This window comes from Asparagus officinalis, chromosome 3 (genome assembly GCF_001876935.1).
Source record: "Asparagus officinalis chromosome 3, Aspof.V1, whole genome shotgun sequence".
In the NCBI taxonomy this organism is placed as follows: domain Eukaryota; kingdom Viridiplantae; phylum Streptophyta; class Magnoliopsida; order Asparagales; family Asparagaceae; genus Asparagus; species Asparagus officinalis.
This window is the reverse complement of record NC_033796.1, coordinates 1387259-1400605: the sequence shown is the minus strand read 5'-3', so window position 1 is coordinate 1400605 and position 13347 is coordinate 1387259. Positions and strand designations below refer to the sequence as shown.

Below are 13347 nucleotides of genomic sequence, written 5' to 3'. Positions count from 1 at the left end.
CAAGCTAATTAAGGAGGTTTTTGTTAAATTTACTCTATTTTAATAATATTTTCAGATGTCAATAATTTTCGTCAAGAGTTTAAATGTCAATCTAGAGATAGATGTATTAATTTGTACTTCCTTTGACAAACTATGCTCTATATACACAGCTTCTTTTTAATCTAAAGATAGACAAACTATGCTCTATATACACAGCTTCTTTTTAATCTAAAGATAGATCATGTATTAATTTGTACTTCTTTTGACAAACTATGCTCTATATATACACGTACAGCTTCTTTTTGACATTTTATATTATGAATGCTTTAATGTAATCACCTAGAGAGGAAGTAAACGTTATCAAAAAAGTTCTTTATAGTTTATTTTATCTCGTCACCATCTTAACCTTTATCGTTACCAGCCGGCCGCTAACCAACCACGGAAAAAATCCCAAGCTTCATTCAATAAATCCCTCCATTAATTTCATGAGCGGATCATCTAACGTAGCTACCCAATTTGCCTAAGTCTAAAATTGAACTGCTCCTAAAGCTAATTAAGCTTGTTCTACGACCTTCACAGTATCAACTATAAAGACTATATATAGTTCTTGAATCTTCGTCGAGAGGCGACCAATCAATCAATGGCTCATCTTGAGCTCTCCGACGATGTTTTGCTGACTATCGTGCCCATCATCGCGTACTGGTTATTCTCGGGACTGTATGAAATCCTCGGGCGCTTTGACCGGTACCGGCTTCATCCCAAGGTTGAAGAAGATGAGAAGAACATTGTGTCCAGGGGAACTGTTCTCAAAGGCATGATTCGGCAACAGGCAATTCAGATTGCAGTAGTCGTCCTCACTCAAAGGGTACTACGTACCACCATGCACCCTGTTCTCATCTTCATTTACATTTGCTTTAAACTCTATCTCGATCTCTATATCTAAGTTTCAAGTTTGGAAATCAAAGTTTTTATACAGCACACAATCAAAGTTTGAGGACATTTTTGTTGATTTTTTTTTTTTTTCAAAGCATGAGGATATTATCGGGATTCTAATTAATAATGAAGCTCACATAAGACAAAATATGGTTTTTTTTTTATTTTTAAATAATAGTATATATATGATAATTCTTTATTGTTTGAGCTTGTTGGGTTGGAATTTTGGAATGGCCCATGAAAAGGATGATCTAGCTATAGCAAGGAATGAAAATTGGGTAAGTATGTTAATATAAGCTTAAGGATAGGCCCTTCCAACAAATTAACCAAACTAATTAAAGACCCAAGCATGCACAGCTACATGGCCCATACAGTAAATTTGACCTTAGCCTATTTAAGGCCAAATAGACATTACTGCAGGACGTAATTGTCTGGTCAGACTAATTAAGCTCACTAACTAAAAGCCTCCCAACTTTAAAAAAGAAAAAAGAAAAAAAAAGGGAATGGTACAGAGTTTCTTCTAATTTGTTTCAGCATATCGTAGGCCCAACTTAAAATTAGAAGAAGCTTAAGTATAGCAGGCCCCTTCCAACAAATTAACCTAAGTAATTAAAGACCAGCATGCCTTACTGTAGGCCTATAGGGTAAAATTGACCTAACCAATTGAAGGCCCAATAGAATGCATAACTACAGTCCGATAACGTATAACTAACCTAATTAAATGAATATTTTTTGTCAGACTAATTAAGCTAATTAAAACCTAATCAACCTAATGTTTTTGGTCATACTAATTAAGCTAACTAACTAAAAGCCTCCCGGCCACTTTATAATTAAGGCCGAACTTAAAAAAAAGAACAAAGAAAAAAAGGAAAATAGTTCCTTCAAGTTTTATTAGTGAGTGGACTAATTTGATTTTAATCAGTATATTTAAAATCAAAGTTCTTGGCTGATCATGTTCTACGTATATAAGTGCATAAATCCCTTCGCCAACTATTTTGATATTCCTCGGATCAAATTCCTTTGGCATAGCTCGATCGAACCATCGATCGAAATGCTTCCCGTATACACACATGTGTGCGTATATAGACACTACTGTAAATTAATATTAAATGAAACAATTAGTTACCCAAATTAATTACGTACGTACACCTAATTAAGTTTTAATCTGTCCAAGTACTCGTTGCAGTTTATAAACAACAACTACAAGGGCAGGGAGGCGGAGCCACAGCCATCCGCCCTGGCGGTGACACGCCAATTCCTCGTCGCAATGCTGGTGGAAGACGCGTGGCAGTACTTGGGCCATCGTTTCCTGCACTCCTACAGCTTGCTATACAAACACATCCACTCCACTCACCACTCCGTCGTAGCCCCCTACGCCTACGCCGCCCTCTACAAGAACCCCGCCGAGTTCTTCATCCTCGACGCCGTGGCCGGGTCCCTCGCCTTCGTCGTCTCCGGCATGACCCCTCGAACCGGAATCTACTTCTTCACGTTCGCGACCGTCAAGGCGGTCGACGTGCACAGCGGGCTTTGGCTGCCGTGGAACCCGCTGAGGTTCTTGTTTGGGAATAATTGCGCGTATCATGACGTGCATCATCAGCTTAAGGGGCACAAGCATAACTTCTCGCAGCCGTTCTTTGTTGCTTGGGACAGGATTTTTGGGACCCACATGGATTTTAGCGTCGTGGAGCGTAGAGGAGGGGGGTTTGAGGTCCGTCTGCCCAAGAGTAACTAGCTAGCTGAGCGATCATCTTAGATCAGATGCTACAGTGAGTAGTTTAGTTAGTATAACTCACGTATAATGATGTGGTGTGACTTCCATATACATCAATATGAAGCGAGCTCTAAATTCCTATGACCACTAGGAATACTTTTATCAGATTCAGATCGGTTCTTTTTTATTTTTAATGAAAATGTGAAACCAGCTTGATGATATACACTGGAAACTGCTTTAGGTATAAGTATGTACGCGCGCTAGATCGATCTATGTGCATTCAAGTAAAACATAAGTATATCGTTTTTCATCATCCCTATTAATGTTGGGAAGTATTCAGGGGCATATCAGAGTCTAATGAACCTTGAACAGAGGCTACCAGCCCCTTTAACCAAAAAATTTAATACTATTACATATTGGCCCAAAATCTAGTCACTCGTCGTAATCCTTTCCAATATGCGACAATACTCACAAATAAATATTCCAACGCCAACAACAATCAAATAAGTAGTATGAAATTATTATTATTATATTTAGGTAAATACTAGATGAAGATTCCTTTCAACCTTCTTTGGCAGAGAAGAAAGCTCGAGCTTCGTACACAAATACAATCGTTCGCCGACCCGGTCACAGCCCAGCACGGTTTAGTTAGTCCTTCTCCCCTCTAAAATTCAAACTAATTGTCTTAGGCCGGCCCAGCCACAATCCAGCACAAACAACACATTAGGGCTGTGTTGAATGGTCTGGGCTTAATTAGGTTTTAAGGATAGGCGTATAATTTTTTTAAAATATGATGTTTGTTCCCTACATATTTCATCTTTAGAAATTTACACGTGCTTCTAAATTGAATTGAATATAAAATTTTAAAACTATTACTTCTTCTTTTCTATTTTCTATGTGTACTCATTTTTTTTATGGATATAAGCATACAAATAGTTAATACTAATGACTTATAGTATATGTAAATTATTAAAAATTAGATGATCTAAATTGGACTTTTTTTTAAATAGTTTGAAATTCAAAATAAGGGATGGACGATTTTAATTCAAAATTTAAAAATTCAAAGGTAGATAGTTTACTAGCCTCTCCTTTACGATATTCCTCTTTGTTTATAATATTCTAAGAGAAAAAGAAAAGGTCGCTTGCTGAATGAGCTCATTGATAATTTTTGTTTTAAATTTTTAAAACTAAAATTAGATAGCATAACCATTAAATTGTATTTTGTAAGATCTCTCATTTTTTACAATATTTATAAAAATGGATAAAAAAATATTTTACACTCCAATTATGATTACACACTAGAAAATCTGTTTGATGTAGGACCTATATAGAGTTCGATAGCTGGCAAGGTCATATGACGTTGATGTTTTAGTATGAAAACATTTGGATTTGGTATGAACTAAAGAGTATATTGAGTTAAACCATGCAACATGAATCAATCAAATAAAACAACTTAGTTAGAGGAGATATAAGACATTTACATATTGATTTAAACTAAAATAATCTCACACTTAAAACCTTAATTCTGTAATGCTTGCATTAAAGTATCAACTCATTAGAAAACTATATGTGATTTTAAAATATCCGTAAAATAACTTAAGAATCCAAATATTTATTCCTATAATAATCATAAGAACCAATAAAACTTCAATCTAATTATTAGAAAAAATTGATAAATTTGGGAGAAATTGAGGTAATATATTGGGCAATTTGTGTAAATGATTTGTTTATTTTTTTCAGATAGTAGAAAATATTTTTGTGATAGGAAAATTTTTAATTTTATAAATATTTATATGTTAAATATATTTTTATGCTGTCTTGTGTTCTATTAATATCTTATAGGGAGACATGAGTGAACTAAAAGCCCCTCTTTGCAAAAATCAGCAAAAAATTATGTCAAATCAATAATAAAAAATTATAAACTCATCAAATAATATTTTAAAAAGAAGACTAATTCATCAACTTTAAATATAATTTAACATAGGTGTAATTTTACATATATGGTTTTAACTTTAATTTTAGAAGACATGCCCCCTTAACTATGGTGGATATCTTAGAAAAATCCTCTCAACTATTTTAAATTGAGAAAAAATCCCTAAAGTTTAGGCATATTATAGATAACCACACTCAACAGTCTTTTTTTTATCAGTAGGTTTGTATCCCCATAATCACTGATTTTATCAGTTGTAACCTGCCGGCATATGAGAGGATATTCTATGGCGGCCAAACTTCTTTGGATGATTCGCCTCAAGAAGGATATCATTTGGATTAAGTGGATTCATGGTCACTATCTAAGACAACATACTATCTGGCAAGTCCAACCAAGGAAGAGTGATTCATGGCAGTGGAGGCAGCTTTTAAGAGTGAGGAATTTGTTGATTGATAAACTTGGTAGTGTGAATAATCTCCAGAATGTCATCAGTGATAGCTGTGCTAATGATAAAATCAAAGTTTCAGTGATGTGCAGGAGAATTTTTCAACACTCAAATCTGAATACATGGTCAGGGACAGTTTGGGGTGGATGGAATCTACCTAAACATTCCTTTATTCTCTGGTTAGCATTCTTATCGAGGCTGTTAACACAAGAAAGACTTTGCAAAATGAGGATGCTGAGCTCAAATCAGTGCACCCTATGTTCAAGAGAAGGACAGATTGAAACCTGTCAGCACCTTTTCTTTGAATGCTAATTTTCAGCTAGTGTCTGGAATCAAGTAATGGACTGGCTATGCTTCAAAAGGAAATCGTGTAATTGAGATCAAATCACCAGCTGGTTTGAGAACAATTTGAGAGGGAAAAGTTTTAAAATAAAGCTTAAAAGGTTGGCATTATCTACTTCAATCTACATGATTTGGCAAGAGAGGAATTTTCGTATATTTCAGTTGCAATCAAGAGGCCCTGATCATCTCTTTTTTATGGAAGGGAGCAAAAATTCAAGCAACAATCAAGAACAAATTGATAGATAAATTCAAATCACAAGTGAATGAAGGCAACTGCTATCTGATTACGAATTTTGGTGTCGGGGAAAATACTGGAAATTATAAAGCTACTGATCACGCATATAGAATTAACTTCCTCTACTCTACATTTGTTAAAGAATGCGAGAGTTCTTTAATACCTTCCTATTCATTTGGATTAGTTGACTTTGGCGATATTATTGCTAATCGTATCAGCTCTACTACGTTAATAGGTAAGATAAAAAGTCGACTATTTCAAATTAAATTTATAGTTTTGCTTATTGTTTTTTCTAATTTCATTACTACTTTTTAATATAGTCAATACTTACGGGCTTTTTATTAATTTCGTTATATTATATGAAATTTTTTAGATATCATTGGAGAGTTGATTACTATTGGAAATGTAAAAGAAGTTGAAAGTAATGGAAGTAAGAGAAAATTACTGGAGCTTGAACTCCAAGATAGCAAGTGAGTACAAATATATACAATATAGTTACATATTTTTTATAGTAACCAGCATGCGTGTGCATGTTAGTTTGTGTATATGCATTCTGTACTAAATTTTTATCTGCTTGCAGCAACATTAAATTGCAATGTAGTTTATGTGGTGATTACGCTGTTCAAGTTTCATAGTATGTACAGAACGCTAATTCAGGAATTATTATAATGGTGATTCAGCTTGCAAAGACAAAACCATATGGAGGTAAATCTTTATTGGAAATATACTAATTTATCAAAAAAGAATATTTTTATTTCGTAGAGTATGCTTATATATTGACATAATCATGAATTTAAAAACTTTACTTCATAGGAAAAATTACTATTACAAATGCGTTATATGCGTCCAAGATATTAATCAATCCCGACATACCTGAAGTTGTTGATCTAAAGAAAAGGTACATGATGAATTATCTCATTCATTAGTTATTTGTAAGTAATTTGATATTATTTCTGATTAATTTACTTTTATTATCACAAGTCTGAAACTTGTGGAAGATTCTTCGTCTCAACGATTTAGTCAGATTCTAACTGAAAAAGCTTATTCCATTGAGGAGGATTTTTTGTTATTAACTGAGCGGAAGACACTTGATGAAATTCGAGAGGCACGAGAGGTAATTTTTTATTAAGCCTAGATTTAATTGATATTGAACTGTTTATTTAATTAGTGGGATTACTGGAAAACTACACAACTAATCTTAACACAAATTGTAATTTTTTAGCAAATTATTCATAACATTATTTTCTTACTATTTAATAATACACAGGTTTGCACATGTGTAACATTAGCAACTATAGAGAAAATTCAAACAGATCTTACTATTTAATAATACACAGGTTTGCACATGTGTAACATTAGCAACTATAGAGAAAATTCAAACAGATTATAATTGGTTTTACAATGCCTGCTTGCACATGTGTAACATTAGCAACTATAGAGAAAATTCAAACAGATTATAATTGGTTTTACAATGCCTGCAAAAAATGTCAAAGGAAGGTAAATGCTAAAAATGGTAATTTGCTAAATAAGTTATTGACAAATCTGCAGTCGAATTGAGGGAACGACTGACAAAAGTAATATCTATGATGAATTTCTGTAAAAATTAAAAGGTTTAATTCAATAGCTTTGCTTTGCTTACTTATATTGTTCACAGGAAGGTGATGATGATTCATTTCCTCGAGAGTTAGATGTGTTGGTGAAAAAGAAATTTTTGTTCAAGATTCAAGTTTCAGAATTCAATCTCAATCAAAATTGGCCTGTATTTTCTGTATCTAAAATGACTGATGATGAAAATCTGATAGCAGCTTTTAGAGACAGCTTAGATTTGAACCAGGTACATTATATATTTCCTTCTTTTAAAAATCTACATATCTATTCATTTCATCTAGCAATCTGCATATATAGATGACATTGAGCAATATATTAGTAATATTTTTTCCTTCTAAATCATTAGGAGTCAATAGGTCAAGAATATTTCACTGATGAAGCTGAATCTTCAAAAAAGAAAGTTGATCTTGATAATGTAAGTCAAGACACTTAGTATTACTTTTCTTTTTCATTCCTCAAGTTTGTATTTTTTATTATTTTTTTTATTATTTTGGGTGAAATGAAAGGTAACTAATCATGTCATCCCAAAAGCATTATATGTACAACCTCCATCCAAACTCAACTACGATCAAAACTAATACTTATACTAACACCTCAACACCTCTCTTCATAATTAAGGGGACAACGAACAAGTCAAAACTTTCTAAAAGCCAATTTTTCCTGTATATTTGACAATAATTATTTTTCAAATACAATTTTAATGTAGATGCTTCTTACACCTTTACCACTTTGAATGTTGTTTTACTTTTGCTCTCTTGATTCTTCACATTAACAGTGCAAAAAACTTTTCTTTATATCTTATTAGTATGCTAACTAAATAGATAAAATAAGCATGCATTTATTTTCCCAGAATGTGTAGAATATGTTTTTAATGTTAGGTTTTTTTTAAAAGAATGCATTATATATTGTCAAATTATTACCTAACATATGAGTAGAATGAATTTTAATAATACAAGGTTTTTTTACCATTTGAGTTTTATAAGTTTTCAAAACAAATGAAAGATTGAGGTTTAGTTAACATTATTTGTGGCTTATGTTCTATTTGTTAATGACCCATTATCAATCCAGTGAAACTTCTAATTAACTTTTGACACTTTGCAAAAAAAACTTTTGTATTGCCTATTTGTTTTCACCTTACTAATGATTTCTTGATTCTTCACATTATTTCTACAACATTCTATTCCTGCCACCTCATTAGCATGCTAACTATTATTTTATACTAAAACACAGGTCTCTTTATCGGTCACTTGTGACAATGAAGTTGAAATTTGTTCCTCGGATAACATTACACCTTGCAAGAGAAATTTGTTGGAATCTGATCTCGAACACTCTGTTTCAATGGACTTGATTTCTCCGCAATTGTCAAGCAACAAAAAGCAAAAGCAGATCAAAATTGAAAAAGAGAATTAGAACATTCTACAGAGAGTACAAGCTACTTTTTGAAAAAAAAACCTATCTGATTCATGATGTCTGAAACTTAAATTTAGTATTCTGTTCTAAAACCTTATTTAGTAAGCTTTTGTAATCAGTGCATGTTATTTTGGTACTTTTGTGTTGAGAAACCTAACTACTTGATATGATTATGATATGCTAGATATTTTGTTTATCAATATATTGATATTTTTTTATTTTCATTCTTAGATATATATAATTGACAGGTATCTTTATGTGCTTTAAATATTTTTTGTTTGGAACTAAACTTTATGCTGCATACTAATTACTTGGTATAGAAAAATATTATAACATCAATCATATAGACATCATGCATTTTAAGCAGTTTTGTTATGAGAATAGGAAAATTATATTTTCATTCTTTTTTACAGTTTAATATTAAGTCAAATATATATATATATACAGTTAGATTTTATCATTTCTGACTACTTATATATTATTATTAGTTTATTATATATTTTTTTGTTACATTAATTTTTATATATTAAATAAATCCGTGCATCGCACGAGCCTGAAACTAGTTTAATATAACATATACTAATTCACAAATGTGAGAATGAATTTCGTAGACATTGATAATCGTGAATAAATTATGCCGCCCCTATTGTGGCTGTCAAAAAAAAGTTAGATGTTTCTTTCTCAGTTTGTGACCATTATCTCACCTAAATTCAATAGCGGAAGATAGAACGAGTGATAAAGTATATTTACCATAACTTTTTAATGTTGAGAGTAATTTGATATTGATATCCTTTGTAGATGGAGGGCGGTCGAATCTTATAGATAGGAACAAAGGAAGATGTATCCTCTCGTATAAATCCTTGACATTCAAATTGTAGCATTTTTTTTCTTTTGTTGTGCTGACTATAATAATATTGTAAAATTTAAAGAAATCATCGACAAGAATGCGATTTGATTGATATTAACAATGAATAGCAAGAATTGGTTGTTACTTAACTATCAAAAGAACGAACAAATGAGCATCATGATCACCGTGTAGCTCCGGGTACACCTGGACGTGATGCAGTTAAGGTGCTATTGATACAAATTAAAATTATTGTGCTCTATCTTTTTATTAAAAAAATTGTGATCACTCAATCATAAAGTTAGGAATTTTCTTGAAAATGAACGAAGAAAACCACACAAACAAAAACATATTAATTACCCCTACACACCCACTGTTTTTAAAACCATCATTCTTTATCTGCATCTATAATATATCCACATACCCAAATTAAGATGTTAGAGTTTCCCCCTCACCAATTACACCATTCATCAACCCTCACCTTTTCTTTGTACTTAAATTGTATAACAATCATTGCGATGTGGACTCACCTAAGTCCTCTGCCTACCTTGATCGCCCAATAAAAATAATAATGTACTAGGCCTTGCAGTTAGTTAATATTGAGATTCTGTTATTATAAACAAATTAAGTAAAGATTAAAAATTCTTAAGAATGTACTACATTCCCTTAGCTTCCCCTGCAAACTTGTTAGTTGTTTATTCCTAGCCCTAATAACTTTTAAAAATTAATCTTAAGGGTTGCTTGCATTAAAAAGTTATGTTAGAGGGCTCATATAGTCTGTTTTATAATTTAAGATACTCAACACATTTTGTCTCTGATGCATATCAATTATGAGTAATAGTATAATTTGATTAATCCAAGTATATCCTAATATATTTCTAAACTCTTGTATTGTCTTTTGCTCTTTATTATATATCAATCTGATATCACAATTGATGTAGATGATGAATGCAGTACTATAGAATTACTAGGAAAAAGATAAAGGCGGAGAAGGATTTTGGCTCAATTAAATATGAATAAAGAAGAAATAAAGGATAATATTTTTTTAAATATTTTATAATAAAACTTACATTTTTGAGAAAAATTAGGAATCTTTAGAAGAGATTTTCATGAAATTTTTTTAATACGCTCGTGTGAATGATTTTGTCATATAAAATTATACTGGAGTCACCATTAATCTTTAATATTTATTTTTTATTTGAAGTATATCAATAATTAATATGTCTTGTAGTCTTGTGAAAAGTATGTGCTCTGTGTTGAGCTTATACAAATCATCTTAATATTACGTATTTGATTATATTTTTATTAACACATCAATAATATATTATTGTTTTTTTTAAAACTTAACACTACATTTAATGACTAAGATAAATAAGTTGGAGTCCATGTTTTGATGCAATAAACAAATATGTTAGATAAATTTTGATATATACAAATTTTAAAAAATAATGTTGTGTATGCAAGCATATAAAAGTATATTGATCCCATCTTTACACACAAATTTATTTCATAAATATTTTTAAATATGTGTTATTAAAATTTATGGTAAGTGTAATAATCCATGTTTATAGATTTTAATTCAAAAAGAATTTGACTTATTTTATAGTAAGAAAATAAACAAAAATAAATAAATAATTTTAAAATTTAACTACGTGCATTACAAGTGCAGAAAAACTAGTGGAGCTGAACACAACACCTTGAAATTGATGATTTCATTACGCGAAGCAATAAAAAATAATAATAACGATTTTATTGATCTAGGTATTTTCTTTTATTTCTAAGTCAGTTCTCGATGCCCAAAGTTCCGTGAGAATAATATGTGAGCGTTCTTTTAAATGGCCCAATCGTGCTGAATTAGGCACGTAATTCAAAAACTCGTATGCACGCGCTTTGTTTATGCGTATATACGCGTATCATGTACGCGGATATATGCACGTATTATTTACGCATATATACGCGTATATATTTTATTTACTCGTATACATGCCGCGTAGATAAAATCACCGCGTTATCTTCCCCATTTTCATTTTTGACGCGTAGCTGAGGATGAACGCAGCATTCAACCGCGTCTATAAATAGAGCCTTGGTCCCGCCCTCTCTCTTTCGAATCTCAACTCAGGGTTTCAATTTTGGGGCTTCTGACGATCTAGGGCTTGCGAAGGCTTCTGATGATCTAGGGTTTGTGCTGGAGGAAACAGGTACCTTCTCCCCTTCTACAGCTTCTCTCCGTTTCTTCAACTTTTTTCTTTTTGGTTTGTTTTTACAATCTTGGAGCTAGGGTTTCTCTTTTACTTCTGATCAGCATCATGAACGGCAGCGGCGAGTTTCCCTTCAAACTGCGTCATCTTCAACAAAACCCTAGAAAGATGGAAACTTGGCGCCTTCAAGTCTATGTTTCGAAATTTATTTTGATTTTCAGGTGAAGCCTCGGCCACTGTATGAAACTGGACCTACTCAACTTTGTTAACCAGCTTATCTAGTGTTTCATGGATTTCTTAATACTATTGAGTATATAAATACCGAAAGTCCCGTTTCGTGGATTTACTGTTTGCTGTTGATTTTGTAGAGGTGAGCTTTGACGAGTAGAATGATGTCCTTACAAAGTATCCTTATCGAGGGCAATTATGCACAGGCTGAATGTTGCATTCGAAGAAGAAGAAGAAAATATCATTCACTTTTGCTTTGCCTCCTCTTCCTACATCTCACTTAATTCCAATCTGCAATAGTTATTTACTGTTTGTTGTTGATTTTCTAGAGGACTGATTTGAGAAGTAGAAAGGAATCCTTGCGAAGTTTCCATTATCGAGTGCAATTACAGCTCTGGGATTATTCAAAGAAGAATTCTCCTTCATCCTTCGGTTTGCTCCTCTTCATTAAATTTCATTTAGTTCCATTCTGTTTGGGTTATTTATTTTTTGTCATTGATTTTTCAGACGAGAGATTTTTATGATTCGAAAGATATCCTTGCAAAAGTATCAATGATCGAGTGCCTGTGAGTACACTGATTTCTACTCAAATTGCACCTTCAATTGAATAGATTAATACTGATCTCATTTATTAAATTTCAATGTATACCACGTCATGTTCAGTACCCACACCCGCACCCACACTATACCGGTACCCGTAACTGTACCCGTACCCATGTAACACATGGTTTGATGAAGCTTATTTTTATAATTGCTACATCACTAGAAATATTGGCAATTAATCTATTTGTAAGCTAAAGACTAAATAATATATGTTTCTTATGTTAAAATGTTTATGTTCATTGATACAGGGCATTCATCATTCCCACGTAAAAATCCACTGTCTTAATCTTAAGCTGCTGTTTTGGTTGTCTTGTTGGAAATGGTAGAAAACTACTCTGTAGACTGAAAATTATACTCTTGTGGGTCCTGATATGTGGTGATTTGCGGGGTAATTTTATTGTTTATCCCTTGTCAGATGGTCTTATAGTTGATGACTCGGGTAAGATAGACAAGAAGGTTCCTTTGCTCAGTCAATTTAAAGTAGACCAAGGGATCAAGAAGTATCTTTACTCAGTCAATTTAAAGGGGACCAAGGGATTTCTTCTGTTACCTGTGTTTCCATTACTAAATCTAATTTATATGAACTTGAAGTGCGCACGATAACGGCTGCCTGAATCTTTAATCTAACGCCATATGTTGTATATGTATCCTGCAGTACACCACTTTTTCCCTCTCTCTCTCTCTCTTATGGACGGGTGGAGCGGGGTGCATTTGTTATTTCAAGTGTAGCAAAAATGTGCAGCATGTGGAATTTATTGGAACGAGGCAAAGTGAAAGAGTTTAGCACAATTCAGTATCTCTGAGTGGAGTTTGCATCTCAGAAAAAGTTGAAACAGGGATATCATGCAGTAGGGTATATGTCTTCAGATTTATCATAC

General features: G+C 32.5%; 1 protein-coding gene and 1 long non-coding RNA gene across 5 annotated transcripts; both read left to right on the top strand.

Moving 5' to 3' along the window:
* LOC109832011 (sphinganine C4-monooxygenase 2-like) lies at window positions 523-8712 on the top strand. 4 transcript variants are annotated; one of them, XM_020399466.1, is made up of 7 exons: window positions 6023-6048; window positions 6159-6283; window positions 6392-6476; window positions 6560-6692; window positions 7233-7412; window positions 7533-7601; window positions 8417-8712. In XM_020399466.1, the coding sequence occupies exons 2-7, from the start codon at window positions 6247-6249 to the stop codon at window positions 8594-8596; spliced, it is 684 nt and encodes a 227-aa protein (XP_020255055.1). In that variant the 5' UTR covers window positions 6023-6048; window positions 6159-6246; the 3' UTR covers window positions 8597-8712. The 4 variants fall into 4 exon arrangements, with proteins under 4 accessions (XP_020255056.1, XP_020255058.1, XP_020255055.1 ...); XM_020399468.1 differs by lacking the exon at window positions 7533-7601; XM_020399467.1 differs by lacking the exons at window positions 6023-6048; window positions 6159-6283; window positions 6392-6476; window positions 6560-6692 and adding an exon at window positions 523-844.
* Window positions 11764-12500, top strand: LOC109832010. The gene is made up of 3 exons (XR_002244603.1): window positions 11764-11859; window positions 12196-12298; window positions 12374-12500. It is a non-coding gene; the product is annotated as an uncharacterized LOC109832010 (long non-coding RNA).

Bases quoted from the DNA above. Each gene is read 5' to 3' on its own strand.
- LOC109832011 (XM_020399469.1), top strand. From the start codon at position 620: ATGGCTCATCTTGAGCTCTCCGACGATGTTTTGCTGACTATCGTGCCC. The intron at 845-2,098 runs GTACTACGTACC...TACTCGTTGCAG, and splicing joins TAGTCGTCCTCACTCAAAGG to TTTATAAACAACAACTACAA.